At 41.6% G+C, this 24,140-nt stretch overlaps 1 protein-coding gene across 4 annotated transcripts in view; it reads left to right on the top strand.

The window, feature by feature from the left end:
• The window catches only part of CSGALNACT1 (chondroitin sulfate N-acetylgalactosaminyltransferase 1), a 528,406-nt gene extending 512,226 nt beyond the window's left edge, over positions 1 to 16,180 (top strand). For all 4 annotated transcript variants that reach the window (XM_075352486.1, XM_075352485.1, XM_075352484.1 and 1 more), the window contains 2 exons: positions 7,764 to 7,845; positions 11,242 to 16,180. In XM_075352486.1, the coding sequence (XP_075208601.1) occupies positions 7,764 to 7,845; positions 11,242 to 11,531 (372 nt within the window). In that variant the 3' untranslated portion in view covers positions 11,532 to 16,180. The remainder of the gene's footprint in view (positions 1 to 7,763; positions 7,846 to 11,241) is intronic.
• Positions 16,181 to 24,140: the final 7,960 nt, after the last annotated feature.

Genomic DNA, 24,140 nt, shown 5'->3' with positions numbered 1-24,140 from the left:
TCTCTCTCTACCTCTGTCTGTCTCTGTGTGTGTCTGTCTGTCTTTTTCCAGTTCTGTCTCTTTCCAGTTCTGTCTCTTTCCCCGGCTGTCTCTTTCCCCGGCTGTCTCTTTCCCCGGCTGTCTCTTTCCCCGGCTGTCTCTTTCCCCGGCTGTCTCTTTCCCCGGCTGTCTCTTTCCCCGGCTGTCTCTTTCCCCGGCTGTCTCTTTCCCCGGCTGTCTCTTTGCCCGGCTGTCTCTTTGCCCGGCTGTCTCTTTGCCCGGCTGTCTCTTTGCCCGGCTGTCTCTTTGCCCGGCTGTCTCTTTGCCCGGCTGTCTCTTTGCTCGGCTGTCTCTTTGCCCGGCTGTTTCTTTGCCCGTCTCTATCTCTCTGTCTCTTTCCCAGACTGTCTCTGTCTGTCTGTCTTTTTCTGTCTCTCTTTATCAGTCGCCCCACAGACATCTTATTACCTCACACATAAGCTTCTTATACTAATAGTTTATTTTGTTCCTATAGTAACCACTGACAGTTGCCATTAATAGCCTGTAGCTCCCACCTCCATTCAGTTTAATGGAGGCAGGATTTTGGAGAGTAACTGTAAAGCCCGGGGTTACCTTTTCCCGGCAAAACATAGTCTATGACGTTCCCTGAGTCACATGAGGCGTCTGCAAAATCTCGTGATTGTAAATGCGACGGTGCGGATTCCTTTAGCGGACATACATACATACATACATACATACATACATACATACATACACTCACACACACACACACACACGCACACATACATACACTCAGCTTTATATATTAGATATAATATTCATTTATATAGCGCTATTGAGTCCATAGCCCTTAACATATATCAGCACTGTCCCCATCGAGGTTCACAATCTAAATTCCATATCAGTACAGAATGTATTTGGAGTGTGGGAGGAAAGCAGAGAACCCGGCGGAAACCCACACAAATACGGGGAGAACATACAAACTCCTTGCAGATGTTGTACTTGGTGGAATTTGAACCCAGGATTTGTAGGAATCTCATTTCCACTGTGTTTTTTTTTGCTTGTTTGGTTTTTTTACTGACCTGTGTTGTGTTTTTCAAATCCACATGTCAATTTTTCTTACGGGTGCACTGATTTTTTTTTTGTGCAGATTTTCCCCATAGCCTTGTACTAGATGCAAAAAATCCTCAGGGAAAAAACACTCATGCATTTTTAATACGTTTCTATGACGTGTCACTATATTTCCCCCATGTGGATTAATAAAAGCTATACTCACCTCTAGTGTGGGTGGTGGTCCAGTGATGTCTGTGCCTGGACTCCCAAGGCTCGTGTGACATTAAAATGTCACATGATCCCTGAAGCTGATCAGAGGCTACTTCACTCTCACTTCCTTTGGACGAAACTGACACTGGTAAGAAGTGAGAACTGCTTTTGCTCATATGACTTCATCCAAATGTCAAGTTGCGTACAAGTGAGAGTGAAGTCAGCGCTGATTAGCTGTCACACAAGCCCTGGGAGTCCAGGTGTGGTCAATGCTGTTATTATTTTTCATGCGGTAAATCTAGTGATTGAAAAGGGGGTTGTTCGAGTTGTGGAGAACCCCTTTAAGTTGGCATGTTGTAATGCCTTACTGTTATATTTTAAAAACTAAAACCTGACAGCAATGGCAATCAGTGCAGGTTTAGTTGTTACAATAGGAACTTCAGTATGCTTTTTTTTTACCTTTTAGAAAGTCAATGGTCATCAAGCAGTTTTAACCAGATGTACAAAATTGTTGTGGCTTTTGGTGTTTTAACGCTAGTCACAGCTACTGCTACCAAATTGTGTGAGAAGCACTCAGCCAGGAGGGGGCATAATAGAGCAAGAAATTCATCATAGTTTTGTGGTGTAAATTAAGATGATGATGTAAGTCTTTCTCTGATTTCAGGACATTTCTTATGCTGGCATATGGTCGCTAAAGGGTGCAACACATTAATTTGATTAATGAATTAGGCACAGAATTCTTTGGCACACACTCCATTGTAGAAAATGCCTCATTTTTACTATGAAAACTCAAATTATTAACCCAGTATCTAGAAATGGGAATGAAAATCCGAAATAAAGAACAAATCACAATTCGTAAACAATCCATCCATCTCCCCATTCGTCGTGAGCTCTGTCTCTGACCTGCTTTTTGATGGATGTATAAGTGCTCTTATTGTTCTAACTCCTACTTCAGCTTTTTATCATAGCCCTAATAACAATTACAATAATTGCACAGTAAATTTACTCTCACGGAGGGTGATAGATGTAGCTATTAAGAGGGAATGCAGAGGTTAGGGCAAAAATGGAAGTCATCAGCTGAACTCGACTAGTATTGAGTTCCAAGGGAGAATTGTAGCAGCTGAACTGCGATAACAGTGTCCATACATGTAGGTGACCTGAAATACATTATATGTCTCCTATTTCTATGTGATCGCGTCATAGCCTTTGTAATATTAGCTTGAACTTCCGTCCACACTGTGATCATTTCTTCATGTATTCATTAACCACGTACACCATGGAATGATTTCTACCTAAACCATCAGAACAGCTCATGAATATGCATGAATTGGCATTTTTACATCCATGTGGTGGGTCTTCTCCAAGGAAATTCACTATTGGAAAAAATGACCTGTTTCTTAGCAACAACACACTTAAAAAATCCATAGCAATGGACCCCTAAGCTCAGCAGAGGTTCTGATTAGCAGGCAAATATAATTCAGTAGATATATGCGGTATTCATGGACATTTGTGGTTGGCTTAAGTAGAATTTACAGTTATTACTAGAGGACCCTGAAACCGGCTTTCCTGATCTCACAGGGCAGCATCTGATTTGGTCCCTGGCACTAAATACAGATTGAGGCTCAATTCACAGAGGTGAAATGTAGATTAGAAAAAGAAGGGAACACGTCTCACATTTAACATAGATGTGCTTCATACTAGTGTTGCTACAACATCTTAAAATACCATAGTACAAGGGTCTTCAACCTGTAGCTTGGGAGCCACGTGGCTCTCAGGACCATGATGTGTGGCTTGTGAGGAGCTAAAACGCAATAGGTCTTATCCGATGGTAAAAGACACTAAATTGCAGGATGGTGCTTACCTGGTGGGGTTATATGTACCACATAACAATAAATAGGAGATATCAGCTCATGCAGTGTAATGGGTTAAAAAAACGGTAATGTGCCAGAAAGGAGTAAGTGGACTCTCTGCTCTGCTGATGGAGATCCAAATGAAAATCACAGGAGATTAGATACATTAGTACGGTTTATTATCAACGCGTTTCAAAGTCATCAGACTTCAGGTAAAACAACATCCTCAAAGAAGATTAATCACAATATGCCTAAACAATTTGCTTCTGTTTCCCCATGAAAGTGGTGAAGCGTCAATAAACTACAATTCACACCAAGGTCTGAATAAGGTATTCAGATCAATGAAGCTTAGGAAATCAAGATAATTTAAAATATTAATTTTTATTCGAAATTCAATATATTAAAAGTATGAGTAAAAAGTTCCACAATATAACAACTAGGGCCATGGAAGCAGACTAGAATTTATATAGTTCATATAGTTATGAAACCAGTGATAGAATTGCAAGTGCACTAGATAATATATTATTTCAGTTTACATAGATATGTAATAAATACATCAGTATATAAAATCACAAATGGTGCATAAATAAATCAATAAATATAAAGTGCTCTGTGCTATACAAAGTCGCTGGTCAATATAAATAATCTAAAGGTATAATATATATAACCATTATTACTTCATACTTACAGCTAGATGCACTATATCTTATGATATCTGAATTTGCACAGCTATGTGAATTATGAGTCACGGTATATTAACACAATGTATCTCAGCCCTAATTGGACCGAGAAAACAATAGCAGCATGCTGCGACTGTAATGCGATCATTGTTTCTCACGCACCCATTCAAGTGTATGGGGTGAGAGAAAAATTGCAGTGCATTCGCGTACACTGGTGTACCCGCGAGTGCAGAGCAAGAATGGCAATAGCCGGCTATGGAGGAGAGAGGGAGAGAAATCCCTCCCCTTCCCCTCTGCAGCACCAGCCCGCCCCTCCGCAGCATCTGCCCGCCCCCCACAGCTGAGGTCCGCTCGCACGATCGACCTCAGTCGCAGGGACACTCGCGTGACACTCGGCTCTGCTGTACTGCCAGCGTGAGCCGAGTGTCATGCGAGGGGATCGCAGTAATCCCCGTGTGGCCCCGGCCTAACTGTCACTATATGCGTGGCTGTAACCTTGGATACCTAAGCTACTGTAATGCCCTGCACATGAGGTAAGTGAAATAGTGTATCACGAGAGCTATACTACATTTCTATTTGGAGATATTTACTCATATTATTATTACACCTTCTATATACTGGGATATGATCTTGGAGATGGGAATAATCCTTTAAAGTATAAGTAACAGCTTATTCAATGTGAATCAAATTTATGTCACATTTGTAGGATGCACTGACCTTGGTAAAAAAAAAATGCAACTCACTTTATGGAAATTGGAGAAAATGATGACCACCATTTTATATATTGCTAAAGACTGCATCAGCAGTGGTGTGTAGCTACTGCTTTTGCCGCCCGGGGCAGTCATCAAATTTGCCGCCACCCCCCCCCCCCGTTGGTCGTTGATAATCCAGAAATTTTCATAAATTTGGAAAACCATCAAAATATTTATTTTTCATGGAACTACAATCAAAGATCTAATTGTAGACTGCTGCTATTAGTCATAGACTTTCACCTTTTTACACACATGTAGGCCTATTATACACACACACAGCTCTGCTGCATACATACAGACACACACAGCTCTGCTGCATACATACAGACACACAAAACTCTGCTGCATACATACAGACACACACAGCTCTGCTGGATATAGACAGGCACACAACTCTACTGCATACATACACACACAACTCTGCAGCTGCTGCATACATACAGACACACACAACTCTGCTGCATACATACAGATACACAGCTCTGCTGCATACATACAGACACACACACAGCTCTACTGCATTTATACAGACACACACAGCTCTACTGCATTTATACAGACACACACAGCTCTACTTCATACATACAGACAACTCTGCAGCATACATACAGACACACAACTCTGCTGCATACAGACACACAACTGCATACAGACAGACCCACAACTCTGCAGCATACATACAGACACACAGCTCTACTGCATTTATACAGACACACAGCTCTACTGCATACAGACACAAAACTCTGCAGCATACATACAGACACACACAACTCTGCAGCTGCTGCATACATATATATACATACATACAGGCACACACAACTCTGCAGCTGCTGCATACATGCATACATACACACAACTCTGTAGCTGCTGCATACATGCATACATACAGACACACAACTATGTAGCAGCTGCATACATGCATACAGACACAACTCTGCTACATACAGACAGACACACACAGCTCTACTGCATACATACATACACACACACACAACTCTGCTGCACATATAGACACACATGCGGCTTTTGGGGTCCCGCACACGCGGCTGCTGCAGAGCTGAGGCTGCACCAAGCACAGGGCAGATGTAGCAGAGCTGAGCCTGCACCGAGCACAGGGCAGATGTAGCAGAGCTGAGCCTGCACCGAGCACAGGGCAGATGTAGCAGAGCTGAGCCTGCACCAGACACAGGGCAGATGTAGCAGAGCTGAGCCTGCACCAGACACAGGGCAGATGTAGCAGAGCTGAGCCTGCACCAGACACAGGGCAGATGTAGCAGAGCTGAGCCTGCACCAGACACAGGCCAGATGTAGCAGAGCTGAGCCTGCACCAGACACAGGGCAGATGTAGCAGAGCTGAGCCTGCACCAGACACAGGGCAGATGTAGCAGAGCTGAGCCTGCACCAGACACAGGGCAGATGTAGCAGAGCTGAGCCTGCACCGAGCACAGGGCAGATGTAGCAGAGCTGAGCCTGCACCGAGCACAGGGCAGATGTAGCAGAGCTGAGCCTACACCAGACACAGGGCAGATGTAGCAGAGCTGAGCCTGCACCAAGCACAGGGCAGATGTAGCAGACCTGAGCCTACACCAAGCACAGGGCAGATGTAGCAGAGCTGAGCCTGCACCGACACACTTGCTCCTGGGGGCCCGCACACGCAGTTCCTGAGGTGGGGAAAACCCATGCAGCTCACTGGGGCCCATAAACCGGGTGGCTGGGAGGGAGTATACAGGTCGAGGGGGGTAGCACTTACCGCTCGGACACGGATGAGAGGGGGCCCACACAGTGCCGGAGGGAAGCGCTGTGCTGGGGGTTGCTGGCTGGCACTCCTTCATCTCTGTGGGACAGAGCAGGATGCCGGGCGGTAGCTCTGCTCACAGATGAAGCTCAAAGCAGCAGGACACTGTGGTCTGCATGCCTTAAAGAGACGGCAGCCACAGTTTCCTGCTGAGGACTCCGGTCCCCGGAACTCGGCCCGGGGGCAGCAGAACTGAAGGTGAGTGCCCAAAATGCCGCCCCCTGACACGTGCCGCCCAGGGCGGACCGCCCCCTCCGCCCCCCCTTTGCTACACCACTGTGCATCAATAAGGGAATGCGCACATAACGTCAATCATGACCAGGTGGGTTTCCCCAAAATGCTTTGCTGCTATCTCATCCTATGGTATAGCAAAGTCATTCAGGCTTGAAAATCATAGTCTATTTAAAAGCTGAGGAAGGGAATGCAGCAGCCATTTTGGGTTTAATCTGAGAGTAAGATAGAGAAGACCATAAAACACTGAACAAATGCTATAGATAGTGTTTTGAATGTCATACACAAGTGATATTGTGCACCATTTCATACTTGCTTTTTACTTTCTTATCTGAAATCTGTATATCTGAGCAAGGTCTTTTCGTTAGTATCCTATAGGTACTAAATCTTATTACAGGTAATTCGGTGCAATATAATGACTGGCCAACCTGTGTGAACAGGCTATTGAACAGGCCAGATTTCTAACTCTATGAACCATGCATTGTAAATGGAGCCATTTATGACAACTATATTACGTAAGAAACAATAAAATGTAGTTACTTGTGGGTCAGTCGTTAGTGCCATTATTATAGACAAGTCACTTTGTACTTAATAACATTAATTTAAACCTTGAATGTTACTTTAAAAGATGGGGAGACTTTTGTAAAATCTTTCTTCCCCTTGTTTTAATAGTTGCATATATCCAAAATGTAAAAAGAAAACCCCTCCTCCGTTGCAGAACACGGAGTAAACGTTGGTGCCGTTTGTAGTCAATATGACTGTTAAATTTAGCAACACTTCATCATTTTGGTTATCGGAAATATGATGCACATTATGGCTTCGCTTTTAATTACATTTTGTGACCTGACTGATGATTTCTGAATTATTAGATTATTTTTGCTGCATAAGAATGTTGCCTTCGTTCTTCAGGCGGCTCTGATGTAATTGGATTAGCAGCCAGTACCACCCGGTTGACATTGCCAGCAATTCCCAGGCGTGTCCTGGCAAGATAAATTTCAGCATAGTGATCAACCATTTTAACCATTTATATACTAAGACTATCCTGTATTTCTCTTTCTGTATGAACACAAACGTAAGGAAATATCTATCTCCACATAAATATTTTTTATTATTATTATTATTATTATTATTATTATTATTATTATTATGTATTTATGTATCATTTATATTCAAAGCAGAACTTAAGAAAAGTAAATCCATATTTTATTTTTAGGTTATCAAGAAAGATACTGGATTTTGGAGGGATTTTGGCTTTGGAATGACTTGTCAGTATCGCTCAGACTTTATTAACATTGGTAAGTTTTATATACTACTCATTACTGCCATCTACTGGTTACTTTGACATACATCTATAAAGTGTAGGCTAAAAGCATATGAGAAGTATTTTGCTAGCTGTTAAGGTAATGGATATGATAATATTTGCTAATTGCTCTTGGCTGAACCTGTCTGCATTGTGTTTTATGGCTTATGACTACCCACAGTAGTAATTATTGTTATTCAACTTCTTCTTGTAATACATGGCAAGTTACTTCTCGTCTGTAGAGAGTATATTCCGTGTTCAGTTGCTTAGAATAAGAGGCTCTGCACAGAATAAAAAGTCATAGCTCCTGGTTCACTGACCATTCATATCCCAAGCCCTTCAGGCTGGGATGGAAGCATAGGAACTTGGATTACTATTATTAGAATTTATTTTAATTGATTCTATAAAGTTAATATTCTGTAGTTAACTTGTTTTCTCTGGACAACCCATAATCAATGATCCTCAGGATAGGTGATCACTTGCTGATCAGTGGATGTCCCAAGTGCGGGGTCCTGTGCTGATTGGCAGAACAGAACAGGTGGTAAGAGGATAGGAGTGGTGAACTGTGCTGCCGATGTAAGAGACGAGAAATCAAGAGGACGTTGATGGAATTTAATCAAAGAGTTTATTCGCTACGCATTTCAAAGTTGGACTAACGTTTTCATCTGGAGAACAACACTAATAAATCTGGGGCCTGTGCCGATTGGCAGAACAGGGAATTCTTATCCCTAACTGGGAACATTTATTTTGATTGCAAAATTAAGCAGCAGGTTGAATATAGGACTACTGCTACATATCTTTTATGCGACTGCCTGAGAGCCAAGTGCAGCGCTCAGCAGCCCTATAGAGAATGAGAGAGTGATTGCACTGCTTGTCATGCCTTTGTCTCTAGAATTGATGCGGTGACCTTTTGTTGCATGGCCAGTTTTCTTCGCTGCTGAGTCACAGCCTGTGTAGTTTCTGTTCTACTGATGATGGTTCTTTTATCTTTGCATTTTCTTTGTTTTGCGGTTAGTCAGGTGTTCTCACTTTTCTATTTTATCCCTGTCCTATCACATTCTGGGTCGAGATATACCGTATATACCCCCCTTTCACCAGCCTTCTCTGCTGACTATATTCCTAGATAGATGGATGTGTGGAGTCTCCGCTCTTCACTTAAGGATATTCTTGCTGAATTACCTTTAATGTGTTTGTCTGTCTCTTTCCTTGCCTGTCTGTCTCTCTCTCTGTCTGTCTTGGTTTGTCAATCTGTCTGTCTCTCTGTCTCTATCTGTCTCCGTCTCTCTGTTTCTTTCCCAGTCCAACTCTTTCCCTGTCTTCTCTTTCCCTGTCTGCCTCTGTTTGTCTTCTTCTAACGGTCTTTTTGTCTGTCTGCCTCTTTCCTTTTGTCTATGTTTGTCTGTCGCTTTCCCTGTCTGTCTTTGTCTGTCTGTGCCTATGTCTGTGTCCGCCTCTCCACAGAAATCATATTACCTCACACAGAAGCTTTTTATACAAAGAATATCCTTCATTCCTATAGCAACCAATCAGAGCTGCTATTAATGACCTGTAATTCCCAGCTCCATTGACTTTAATGGAGGCAGTTTTTTTGGAAAGTAACAATAAAGTGCGGGGTTAAATTTTCCCGTCAAAACAGTCTTTCCCTGAGTCACATGGGGTGTCTGTGCAAAATGTTGTGATTGTAAATGTGACAGTGTGCGGATTTCTTTAGCAGACATACACACATACACACATACACACATACACACACACACACACACACACACACATACATACATACATACATACATACATACATACATACATACATACATACTCCGCTTTATATATTAGATTTCACATGTGTCGTACAGCTTAAAATTGTGTAATCCATAGTCTATCTACCTACACTGTAAGGGTAGGTTCGCACACTGCGTCTTTTTGACGCTGCGTTTTTGTGCGTTTTTGGCCGCTAAAAACGCACAAAAACGCACCTGCGTCGAAAAAAACGCATCAAAAACGCATGCATTTTTGCCGCGATTTGGTGCGTTTTTGGCTGCGTTTTGCTGCGTTTTTGATCTCTGCATTTTTCTGCGTTTTTCAAATGCATTGCATGGGCAGAAAACGCAGAAAAACGCAGGAAATAATTGACATGTCCATTTTTTTTTTTAACTCAAAAACGCAGGTAAAAAAAACAGATGTGTGCGGACAGCAAAAATGAAAACTCATAGACTTTGCTGGGGAAGCAAAGTCCTGCAGTGCAGTTTTGAGGCCAAAAACGCACCCGAAAAACGCGCAAAAACGCCGCGAAAAACGCACTGTGCACACATAGCTTAACTCCATGTGCTTTTGAGAACATAACTGTGTGCCAGATACCATAGATCTATACTATTCAGTACAAGTATTGTCATGTAGAATTGTTGCTTCTATGGGCTCATTGAGGTACCATAACTCAGGACATGGAGTGCCTACATACCTGGAATGAGGATTCATAGGGTCTTATAATTACCAACACTAGTAGGTCACATTTGTTGGTAGCATAAAAAAGTTTGAGTCCCATGCGGGAAATTCCCCAGTCTAAACATAGCCATAGCCATTCACTTTTGGCTAGCCTCTGCTTTACAGATACGGCCCTAAATATGACGGAATTGTATCCAAAAAATAGGGACACTCCTGGCAAAGGTGGGATCGTTGGCAGCTGTTACTTTCAACGTCAAATGGCTTGTTTACTACTTTTTGCTCTTTTAAATCAGGTCCAGTTGTCATCTAAAAAAAATAAACAAAAAACAAAATAAAAACCATTAAAACAGTTTAAAAAAGAAGGATACTTTATAATTATTTATACCATTCTAGGTACAAAAGGTTGGACATAGAGTTGAGCGAGTACCTAACTATTTGTACTCGCTCTACTGATAACGAATACTGTCTAATACTCACGTATTCGTTCCGAATAGCATGTGCAATGCAAGTCAATGGGAAAAACTCAATGTAAAACGAGTAACCTGAATGCCGTACTACTTGTGCGAGTAGCGAATAGTGTGGAATTTGGGTTACTTGTTACTTTGTGAGTTTTCCCCATTGACTTAAATTGCACACATTATTTGGAATGAATACGCGGGTAATACTCGTTATCAGTATAGCGCGTACGGATAGTTAGGTAATCACTCAACTCTAGTTGGACAGTGTTTAAACAGCCTGTCTTTGATCTCTACATACTTGCAAAGATCCAAATAGTGTCACTGGTGATCTGCAGTTAGTGCAAGAAGCCTACTACATGTGGCTAAAATACATTTGTTGTTTTACCTTTCATCTAAAATTGCTAATAAAAAAGTATATATGGAATTGTAGAATTTTTAATAAGGAAAAACTCCCATTATAGTGATCATGATACTAATTTCATTTTTTTCCTCAGGTGGTTTTGATCTGGATATCAAGGGCTGGGGTGGAGAAGATGTTCATCTATACCGCAAATACCTTCACAGCAACCTTATTGTGATCCGTACACCCGTCAGAGGTCTCTTCCACCTGTGGCATGAAAAGCGCTGTATGGATGAGCTGACACCAGAGCAATACAAGATGTGCATGCAGTCAAAGGCCATGAATGAGGCTTCTCATGGACAGCTCGGCATGCTGGTCTTCAGACACGAAATTGAGGCACACCTTCGTAAACAGAAGCAAAAGTACATTGTCAAGAAATCATGAGACACGAGGCAATGTGTTTGTTACTGGTGTCTGGTAGAATCGCCCCTGCTGAAGAGGAACATGATAAAAGGTCAATGAGCCGGTGAATCCGGGCAGTAGATGGACATGCTGCATTTCACTACTCCTTCAGGATTCAGAGAGGGTGGTTCCTAAAGAGTCCACATGGGACAGGGCTGACCCTGGAAATGCGTTTACATAGAAAACTTTCAGAATATTTGTGAACTTACAAAATGCAAGATGCAAATCAAGAAATCGTTTGACGTTCATATGTACTGTAACAAAGAAATAAATTTAACTTTTTTATTAAAAAAGGGAGCTTTTTGTTTCCCAGTGCGATTGAATGTACAGTATTTCTGACTCTAGATTTGAGATTTATTTTAACGTTACAATATTGCTGCAACATCTGAAGCCAAATATTAGAAGCCATATGAAGCGAGTAATTCGGGAGGGTATCACAGTGTGGAATACAAGAATGGCTGAATATCCTTTCATACAACAATGGCCAGAATCCTATTGTGCTGTAAATGCACATTTGGTAGATTTTTACATTGTCTTGATTTGTATTGAAATGTGAATGATGAATTGTTATGCGACAAAAGCACAAATTACTGTATTTTATAATTCATGTGCTTCTTAAGTTATATTTTTGCACACATAGGGTGCGCAACATATTCTTTAAAAAGCAGATCGTTGTTATGGCTGAAGGGTTGGATACTGAGGGTGGTTAGACCAGTTCATACCTCTGAAAGGGCTTTATGGACAGCTAAAAAGATAACCATTATACTGTGACATTGCACAGAATATACCCAATGTTCTTTGACAATACGTAAACCCCAGGGAGAAGTAAATCCTTTAATTATGAGGCTGTTTTTGTAAATCCCGCTGGTCCACATTTCTCAAAGGGTTCATGTGTGTAGAAATGGGAATTGCTTACTGATCCTCAGGACAGATAGGAAAAGTCAAAGCTTAACATGATGGGAAATGTACACGCTCTATGTTCCCAACTCGACTGGAATCCTTAAAGGGACTATGTCACCAAGTTTGTGCTATGTAATCTGAGAGCAGCATGCGGTAGGGACAGAGACCTTGATTCCAGCAATGTGTCACTTACAGATCTAATTGCTGTCATTTTGATATAATCACTGTTTTCTCTACTGCAGATCTACCTGTACTCTAATGCTGAGCTCTGTATAACTGAGCTCCACCACTGATTGGCAGCTTTCGTTTTACACTGTACAGTGATGGGGTCAGGGTTACATGGAGCAGTTGACTAAGAGGCACCTAATCCTGTAGTGATAATATACTTCTAATAAAAAAAATGATTTATGGAAATGTATATATCATATAGAGGGCACCACCTACAGGATCAAATAATCCACTATTTTGAGATCACAATAGGGGATCACCCCAACACCAAATTGTATGGCATAAGAAAAAAAGAGGGAAAAAGTGGTGTGCATAAATGAGGGATACACCCATTTAGAGAATATACAAAGGTTGGTCTTTTATTGACAACCAGGTAGAGAAAAAATACACACAATTAAAAACATTTAAAAGGGCATAAAAAGCCTCCTTTGTCAATAAAAGACCAACTTTTGTATTTTCTCTAAATGGGTGTATCCCTCATTTATGCACATCACTTTTACCCTCTTTTTTCTTATGATTTATAGAAATGGTAACACACAGTCAAGTAAATGACATATCACTGGAATCAGGTTCTCTGTATGTATATCATACTGCTCTCAAATTATATAGCAAAAACCTGCTGACCGGTTCCCTTTAAGTAATCACTGATTTTTTTTTTGGTTCGTAAAGATTGTTTTTGCTGCAAAACAAATGCCAATTAAATACAATCTAGATAACTTGATGGATGTATGCATTACCAAACTAAAATATCCAATATTGCTGTATGGTTTTTTTTCTGTACATTTAGTATTAAATGTGAAACAAGACGTACTATCCCAGCATAGATAATAAGCAGCTTGTAACACAATAAGGATTAGGCATCTTTTCAAAAGTGGAATGGCCTTTTCTAAACATTTATATAAAAAAATGAATGGGCAACGTTACATAAAGAAAACCATATAGGTACTGCAAAAGTACATAGGACAAATGTTATCAGAAGCCAAATAACACCTTAAATAAACACATGCTGACAACGTGAAACTTAATTCAATGCAATAAACCACCAGCAAGTAATAAAATCATTTATAAATAAACACAGTGCATTAAGGGTCCATTGAAAATAATAATAGTCCCAATGCACCAATGAGACATAACTGGTAAAAAAAAAAAAAAAAAAGCGGTCAAGGAAGAAGCTAAAAGAACTGAGTATTGTTTGAGCAGAAAAATATTAAAAATGTAAAATAAAATTAATCAGAAAAAGTTTTTTAAATGTACTGCCACAAAAAACAACTGTAAATATCCCGATAATGCAATCTGCTGAGCATACAATTATACATACATTGTTTATATAAAGTGCCTAATATGTAATATAATTAAAAATGACATCAAAATCCCAATTTAAAAAGAATTTCAGTGTGAAAAACAGGGAGCAGTATTATAGGAATATACATGACCCAAGATGCGGGAGTGCACAGTTCTTACATGTACTGATGGCTACATTTTCCAGCTTATTAGCCATAGGAATATTGTGTTAAAGGGAACCTGTCACCTTCCTGCAATTATCAGGTTAATCTACAGGTAAATGGTATTATAATACAGCCTTGGCACCCTATTGAAAGTGCAACAACCTGTAATAAATGAAATTATTTCCTCTGGGAGCTGCCGGCTTTCAGTTATTGGATTAGCGCAGGGAACGTTATCAGTCACGGCTCACTATATTGTGATCTGGTGCTGTAATCACAGCCCTGTCAATTTGATTGCTGTCTATGGGCACAGAGAGCTGTCAAGGAAGCTGTCGGGCTAGGGCTAACCGCTGTCACTGACAATATAGGGAGGCTTGTCTATAATGTCTACCTGATCCGCCCATATGACTGAAAGCCGTCTGCTCCCAAGGAAACAAATTTTCTCTCTTCAGTAAGGTGGGATTGTAGCATTACTTACCATGATATTAACCCTATATCAGTTGGTAAATGGTTCTCTTTAAAGTTTTGGACTTTAACAATGCCTAGTATTTCATGTGTTATTTAACTTCTGCTCATTTCTTGGCTCTATAAATACATTTCTGGGGCGTTGGACACCCTTGTTGGTAAAATATACATAGAATTCTCCAAATTTAGCTAGAGTGCAAAACCTTTATAGCACATCCACAGCTCTCCAAAGCATGGAGAGTGCCCTGCTTCTTGCGTGATTACCACTAACCGCGGTCTTGAGACATTTATGGAGTGTCCTATGGATATCATGATTTTGAAGATCTATTGTAATTCACATAAAAGCATCCAAAATTTTACCATAGCCCAAGTACCTTCTGTGATGTAATGGTCGCCCGCTAGCTTTGCACGCTCTATTGTACAGGAAGCTAAAAAGTGTCAAAATGATGATAAAGATTAATACAATAAGGCCGGCTTCTCACTTGCGATTTTCTCGCAGTAGTGCAATACGAGAAATTCTCGCATTGCACTCGGACACATGTTATTCAATGATTCAGCTCTCATCTGCAATTTTTTTCTCACTCCAAATCGGACTGAGAAAAAAATCGCAGCATGCTGCGATTTGGAGAGCTTCTCACTCGAGTCTCTTCAATGATTCTCTACGGGAGCGGGAAAATAATCGGATGTCACACAGACGGCACCCTCACCATCCTAGTGACATTCGATTTTCTAAATACATTTATCGCATGTTTCACAAAACACTGGAAATGAGTGAGGTCTCATAATGTCTGTCAATTATAGAGATTGACCGACATTGTGAGACCTCACTCATTTCCAGTGTTTTGAGAAACATGCGATTAATGTCAGTCGGTCTCTCCCTCTCGGTCTCTATTCTCTCTCCGTCGGTCTCTCTCTCTGTCCATGTCGGTCTATCCCTCCCCCCCCCCCCCTCATACTCACCGATCCGCGATCACCGGCGCGGCGCTGCACGGCGTTCATACTGCTCCGGCGTCTTCTCCTCTCTTGAAAAAGCCGGCCGCTCATTATTCAATCTCGTATTCCCTGCTTTCCCCACCCACCGGCGCCTATGATTGGTTGCAGTCAGACACGCCTCACGATGAGTGACAGCTGTCTCGCTGCAACCAATCACAGCTGCCAGTGGGCTAGTCTATATCATGCAGTTAAAAAAAATAAATAAATAATTAAAAAAAAATGGCGTGCGGTTCCCCCCAATTTTAATACCAGCCAGGGTAAAGCCACACGGCTTCAGGCTGATTTCTCAGGATGGGGAGCCCCACGTTATGGGGAGCCCCCCACCCTAACAATATCAGCCAGCAGCCGCCCGGAATAGCCGCATCCATTAGATGCGACTGTCCCGGGACTGTACCCGGCCATCCCGAATTGCCCTGGTGCGGTGGCAATCGAGGTAATAAGGAGTTAATGGCAGCAGCCCATAGCTGCCACTAAGTCCTAGATAAATCATGGCAGGCGTCTCCCCGAGATACCTTCCATGATTAACCTGTAAGATAAATAAAATAAAGACATACACCAAAAAATCCTTTCACCACTTTATTAAACCCCCAAATACCCCTCCAGGTCCGAAGTAATCCACAGAGGTCCCTCGACGCTGTCAGCTCTGCTACATTGGAAGCTGACAGACCACGACCGCTCTCTGTGAGCTCCCTGCAGCGACTGAAGTGAGTAGCGCTATCAGCGATGACATCACTCAGGTTACCAACGGCCACAGATCTCAGCTGGAGGACTTCTGCTGTGGCCGCGGATAACTTCAGTGACTGCACCGCTGATCGCGCGGCTCACTGCGGTCACTCAGGGGATTTCCGGTCACCGGTGACCGAAAATCAGGCCATGCCACACAGACAGAGCCGCGGGATGACAATGAAGTCGGGTGACGTTCATCCGACTTCATTCTGATCGTGCGGCTCTGTCTGTGTCTGCTGTCAGCGGCTATTCAGCTCTGCTACATGGCTCTGTCTGTGGCTGCTGTCAGCGGCCATGTAGCAGAGCTGCATGGCAGATGACAGTTGTTGAGAAAAAAAAGGATCAAACACGGATCACACACGCATTACACACGCTCTGCTACCCTAGAAACAATTAAAAAAAGCATCGCACTTGCATTGCACACTGACCTAACGTGAACTAAAATCGGCCGAGTTTTTTTTTCAGGCAAGTCGGACCGATTTTACACGCATAGGTGTGTTTCCAGCCTAAGGCTCAATGAGCTGTCTGTATTCTCCGATTGATGTAAGTTTGGCGATGAGAGAATCAATTTGCATGACCCCGGCCCATCGGACAGGCCTGTAATCTGTGACCGCTGGATAGGGAATCTGTCCAAATCCTTACTTCTCACATTCTCCGCTCTTGATATGATGACATGTATCATGCCACAATTAATATTCTCCCATCTGTAGATGCAGTGCTTCTAAGAAAAAGTACCTTTGTAATACTTTTTATAATACAACATACTGGAATATATTTTCTCGATTTGATTCTTATGAAAAAAAAGTCTTTTTGGCATTAGAAGTAATTTATGGGTCCTTAGATTTCTGTGGTTGCCTTACAACAAATTAAATACAAAAAGTATACATTATGTAGACGAGTGCATGGAGCCTTATACTGTTAGTGCATCTTTGGACCCAGATGGATTCTTAGATATTATTGTATTCAGAATTACAAAATCACTTGCTTTCTCTCCCCGACATTATAGGATGACATTGTGCATAAGAATCACTGATCTATGACTGAAGATTTTATACTTATTTCTATGATATTTAGGTGACTCACAAAATTGCCTTTTGTAAATGAACGATCTCACATGTGCTTGATATTTTATTTATGAAAACTATCCTGTAAAACCTGAACACTTTTTCTAGTTTTGTACTACGCCGCCTTGCTTAGTTGTGCAATGCATTATACTCCGTTCTAGCCACCACTATGTGGTAGCAATCTATTGCCAAGTGTTGGGCTGGGATAATTGAGGCGGTGCTTCTGAAAAATATTGAGGTAGATGTATTAAAAGTAGACGACTTAGGTGGGAGTATATAAAGGATTTTCCATTATTTTTTTACATCAAAAAGTTGCAAGTTTTTTTGCATTGCAGTTTAGCACTAAAATTTGCGACTTTTTGCTTTTTTATTTTTTAATTGTTTTTTTGTTTTTTTTTTATTTAACCATTTTATAAAATCAGTTTAATTTAAATGTGGCTAGCTATGCAAATAGTGTTAGAGGACCTGTCTCCAAATTTTTCATGTTAAACTGGACATACAAGATAATAATGACTGCAGAATTGAATAAAACATTTTTTTCATTTTGCCTCTGCATTGCGAAGATACGAGAAATCAACATATTTGGCACCTAATGAATTAACTTTAACCCCTTTATGACCGATGACATACCATATTTTTCGTTTTCTAAGACGCATCAGGTTATAAGAGGCACCCCAAATTTAGAGAGAGAAAAAATAAAAATAAAATATAGGGTCCGTTTTATAATCCGGTAGTGTCTTACCTGGAGGGGGGCAGCAGCGGTGGTGGAGCAGGGTCACAGGAGGCAGGGGCAGTACTGGAGTATGGCAATGCTGCGGGCGGTGCAAATGAGGGCCCAGATGCTTGGTGCAGCACTGTGCTGGGACAGCGGGTGCTGCTCTGCTGTGCCTGGGAGGTCGGCGCTGCTGTGTGCTGGTGCTCGCTGCTGGTGGTGAGGCACTAGCCATTCTGAAGATGTCAGTGGTGCGGGCTTCAAAGTAATGGCGGCCGGAGTCGGTGCGTGCGCAGGTAGGAGCTTGAGCCGAAAGCACCATCTGCACATGCGCCGACTCTGGGCGCCATTATTTGAAGCCCTTCAGGCCGACTTCTTCAGAATGGCCTGAGCCTTGCTGCCCGCCTCACAGAATCTGCCGCACAGGGCCTTGCTGTCTGTCGCACAGAGCAGTGGCGCACAGAGCAATGTTACAGAGGGCAGTGCCCATAGCACAGCTTTACCCTGCCTCCTGTGACCCCTCTCCACCATCTCCCGGTAAGCTACATTTGGATTTTAAGACGCACCCCTCATTTTCCTCCCTAATTTTTGGGAGGAAAAGTGCATCTTATAAACCGAAAAATAGGGTACATGTACATCATCAGTAGTGTCACTGCCTGTGATGCCAGCTCGCTTCCTTAGCATGCATCTTTCCCGCCACTTGACAGCTGCTTTAATCAGTCATTAAGTGTCTCTAACAGCCGCTGGTGGATCTACCAACAGTGGCATTCAACACGCACTGACAAGAAGCGCGTCCCTAATCCCACCCATTGATACCCCCGTCACGTGATCTCGGGGTGCTGAGGGGTAGTCCAAATAGCGAACATGGTAAATAAAAGATATAAATTAAGAATGATAGACTTGCACGTTTTTTGTTTGTTTTTTTGCAATATCACTTGGAATTTGTTCCCCATTTTCCAGTGCAGATTGAATGGTGTAATTCAAAAATACAACTCATATCACAAAAACCAAGCCCTCATATGGCTATATTGATGAAAAAATAAAAAATGTTTGGCTTTTGGAATAGGGGAGGAAAAAACAAAAAAGGAAAATCGCCCGGCAGTAAAGAGTTTAAGTCCAAGTGTGTGTTATCCGACAGTTTTCAATGGAGGCGTGTACTTCTCCCTCTGTATTGCTGAATATATTGTTTTATTTCACAGCAACCACTATTACAGCATGAGACCAGTTCAATATGAAATATTTGGTGAAAAGTCCTCTTTAATTCAGATCTATTAATGAAGTTGCATCAAAAGTTACATACAATGTGCGGTGCTATAAAAAGTGGGAAAGCCTTTCTAAACAGAAGTTATATCTAAAGATGTGATACATTTATCAAATATTATGTAATACTTTAATAAATTTGCTGAGAATAATAGGAATACAGTCACGAGAAAAACTGGTTTAAAAAAAAAAAATAATCATCATCTAACTCTTTCAGTTTCATGCACCTCTTAGTGAATTTGCACATCTCACTCCATTACGCCCATCATTAAATTTGAAGCACGAATGTCCAGTCTTAATGAATCGGACCATTAGTATTTCACAAATTGAGCAAAATGAAACGTGCGCAGGGGAACTGAAGGTGGCTGGATATGTTGATCGAGTCAATTTTAGAGCAGCACTTGCAAGTGCGCTCCTTCCGTTGTATGTTGCCCACCTCCTGATAAATTTCGGAGGTGGCTATTCAAATTGTCTCTCCAGGGAGGAAGGAGACCAACTCTAGCGCCACCTATTGGAAGTAGCAATCCTAAAAGTCAAAAGTGGCCCTTTAACAAGCCTTTTCATATGACTTAGAATTTAGAGGTGGCTAGTAACATAGGCAATGAGTAGTAGGCTATGAAATTACAAATGTCTCCATTTTTGAGAACCAAGCAAAATTTTAAGCAGAGTTAAACTGCCAACTTGTTTTTTACAAGCACTCTTGCATTTCTACCCATTTCACAAGATGAGACAACCCTACAGTTTTGTAATGTGAGCTCTACCTTCAGTCATGATAATGATATAGCTGATAGTGTTATCAATATGAAAATTTATATATTTTTTCATTTATTAAGCCAAAATTCAATCTCAGGATCTCTTGTGGGAAGGGAAGAGAAATGGGTGAAGGAGGGGGTGGGGATTGTAAATTTCCCTTTGAAAAAGAAAGGGTTTAATGTCTTCCTCATTGTCACAAGTCCAGTTTCGAAACTTTTTTAAGACCTTTCTTATTAAGGCTTCATCACTTCCTTGTCAGATTGTATGCAAAGAATGATTTGGTGAGACTTTGGCAAATGTGTACGTTCCGCATTGTACAAAAGGCCATACACATGATTGGCAAGTGATTGCTGGTAACAGTAATCACAACTAAATGGTGTTTTGGGGAGGTTTTGGACAATTTTTCCTTGTATAATTGTACAGAATTGTAAAATAAGTATAGAGGAAAAGTATATTTTTATGAATTAATTATCTCTACAATCAATGGTTTCTTTTTTTTACTACAGAAATGAAATCAGTGCTGGTATAATGCAAGTCGCCATATATTCTTTTAAATAAAAAGACAAAAAAAAAACATGATAAAAAGCTTTATATACTTGGTGTTGCTTTAATTATGCATTAATAATTTATTTTCCAATAATACAACCCCTCATGTGTGATAATTGCTGGTGCAGTCGCCCAGTGCTGGCTTTTGTAACTTAAACATGACTGAAAGTGTCCACTCATTTAATGCAATAAATTCAGTTTCTTTGATTTTATGTATTCTGCAGTTGTCTTTATTTGCCAAAACAGTTAGATTTTGTCAACATTAAAGGGAATCTGTCACCCAATTTTTGCCTTTTTGCCATCTAATCTGAGAGCAGCATAATGTAGAGAAAGAGACCCTGATTCCGGTGATGTCACTGTGACGCCCCTGGACTAGTCAGGTCGTCACAGGGTACTGCACGCTCTTTTTTCCTTAGTGCAGGACTCAACCCCCCATGGTTCTGTGTTCCCAACTTATGGTACTGCCTCCAACAGCATCCAAATCCCAACCATATCTCACACCACACCAGTTGGCTGGTGAGCTTGAATAGGGCCGCCCACCTAGGGGTCAGGCAGACTGGTGGGAGGGAGTAGAGGAGAGTTGACCCTCGATGAGTGAGGAGCTGGGAGTTGGAGCTCCTGGGGAGTGACAGGTTGGGTCACAGACAGTGGTCTGGGCCGGAGGAGTCTGAGACCCGGTTTCAGGGTATTGAGACCCGGTCTTGGAGGACGGGAGGCATCTCAGTCTAATAACCAGTCCGGGACCAAAAGCACGGCGGGGTACTGGACCCTAGGTCGGAGAGTAGCTTCAGGCAACCCAGCAATTAACCTGCGGAGGAAAGTGACTTTATGGACTGTCGCCAAGAAGCTCAGAGATCAGGGGCACTAGCGCAACGAGGGGGATAGGGCTTTCCAACTCAAGCAGCCCACAGAAATCCCAACCGTGAGCCCTTGAGAGCACAGCTCCACTACAAACGGTAGGGAGCGGGGCCCGGACAGTTTTATGCCAACGGGCCACCAGAACACTCAAATTTGTGTACGTAGGCAGGCTCTGGACCACCCGGCAGTACTATAGGTGACGGATACCTGGACGGACTCCCCCAAGAGGGCAGCGGCACCCAGAGACTTGGTTCACCTTGTTGTCAGAGTCTGCTTTGCGGCCGCATCATCACAAACACTGCCTTAGTGAGTACATGGTCCTCCCCTGCTTCCAATTCACACCCCACTCACCAACACCACTATTCAGAGTCCCGGGGTCTCCCCTACCCGTGGAGGGAAACATCATCTGGCTGCCCCACTCCATCTCCCCCGGGTACTTCCATCGGCAGCAGCTGTACTCCCATTACCGCGAACCACGGGTGGCGTCACAAACTATTATCCACTGTAAATACCCTCTTTTCATTTGAAGTGGCCATAAGCCCCCGGGTCCAGAGACCCTCGAGCCTTAGCAGACCCCGGATCCAAGCGGTTTGACCGCTGCAGGGGCGGCACATCACTTGCTGAGCTGCTTGCTTTAGTTATAACTAGACAACTAGTAAACCTGCTGCCATATAGTCCATATTCATGTCCATATTCATGAGTTCTGAATAACTCACCCCACTACTGATTGGTGACTTTCTGCTTATACACAGTGTGCACAGGGGGGTGCTTGGGTTTATACAGTGCTCAGCATTAACCCTTTCTCAACCTAGGACATACATGTAAGTTCTATGTCGCCTCACCCCGATTATCGCAGGTTCGCGCGACTAACCGTCATCCCCACACATGTATGCGGCTAACAGGCTTGGTCACTAAGAGCGTGATCTAATGCTCTCTGGCGAGGATCGCGCTGTTCCTCTCCACCATTGGCAGTGCCATGATGCGATCATGGTGTACCAATGGGTTGCCATGACAGCGCTGGGTCAGATGATGACCCCTGTTGCTGCCGTGATGTGTCTCTTCTGGATCCTGGCAGAGCACCAGCACTCACAGGAACACAGCATTACTGCTGACCAGAGCAATGCTGAACCATCGCTCTGATCAGCAGAAGTGATCAAACAGTGTAGCCATAAAGTTCCCTAGATGGACTAGTAAAATTGATAAAAAAAAAAAAAAAGTAAAAAAAAAGAGAATTTTAAAAAATAAAAAAAAGTAACATTTCAAATCACCTCCTTTTGCCCCATTGAGAATAAAACAATAAAAAACCTATATATTTGGTATCATCGCATTCAGAAATGCACGATCTATCAAAATATTAAATCAATTAATCTGTTTGGTAAACAGTGTAGAGAGAAAAAATAGTTCTAAAGCTAAAATTATGGTTTTTTGGTCACTGCAACATTGCAAAAAACGCAATAATGAGCGATCAAAACATCCCTTCAATGTAAAAATGGTATCAGTAAAAATGCCAGCTCAAGGCACAAAAAATAAGGCGTCACTGAAAAATGAGTACGCTACGGGTCTCGGAATATGACGACAAAAATGCTATTCTTTTTATGACAAACTTCTGAATTTTTATCACTACTTAGATAAAAATAAAACAAATCTGCATATAAAATAAAATTGTTTAGCCTTTACATCACGGTGACATCATATTAAGGTACATATGCATGTGCATGTTCCAATTTATTTTTTTGCACAATAATATTTAAAATTCCCTTTGCTGCTTGAAGACCATTTTACAATTCATATATTGACATACAAAGATTCCATAATACACTGAGGAAAGTTTCACACAGGAAAAGCACAATTGTTTGCAGTACATCTATACTTATGACAGATCCATAACATCTGTATAGCATGTCATCAATATAGCAGCCATATATTTAGGAACATCTAACAGAAAGCTTTGTGTGCATGACTGTATTAGGAATTTATACCTTCATACCAAAAAGTGTGAATTCATTTCAATATGACAATGTATAAAAATGTGTCAACTTGCAAAGAATTTTTATTATGTGAAACACATAAAAATTAGCCTAACATATCTAAAATCTCCCAAAAGAAAAAAAAACACCCATTGGGCCAACAGCTTTTTTCAATTTCCGTGCTTGTGTTCCAATCAAAATTCAATCAACTCTTCCTAATCTATGAGCCTGTTCCATCACAGTCATGCACCAACTTGAAATGTTTGGGTATTGGTTCAAAACCTAATTCCATTAAAGTGTCCCTTGCTACCCTTGTGTCTAGGATGTGTTCACTGCCTATTCCACTTCTCTTGAGGTTAACTTGAATTTGTTGTACTGTGTCATGAGACATCTTGTGAAGTTTAATATCTCTATAATTGACACAATCCACACTCAACCCAACCTCCACATCCAGCTACCCCCATCCCTTTTGTAATCAAGGAAACTTTTATGGCCAATGTGTGTGAGGTAAATTTACCACCAAGTACAGAGAAAGACCATGTGGACTACGTAAATTTGAAAGATAGGAAAATTATATTTTTAATTTAACATATTTTTTTAACATATTTTTAAAATTATAACAAAGTGGCGAACGCAAAACACCGTTTTATTTCACTGGGCCATGACCGGAATCCCAG

Source organism: Anomaloglossus baeobatrachus, chromosome 1, assembly GCF_048569485.1.
Source record: "Anomaloglossus baeobatrachus isolate aAnoBae1 chromosome 1, aAnoBae1.hap1, whole genome shotgun sequence".
Taxonomy (NCBI): Eukaryota; Metazoa; Chordata; class Amphibia; order Anura; family Aromobatidae; genus Anomaloglossus; species Anomaloglossus baeobatrachus.
This window is presented reverse-complemented; position numbering and strand designations above follow the sequence as displayed.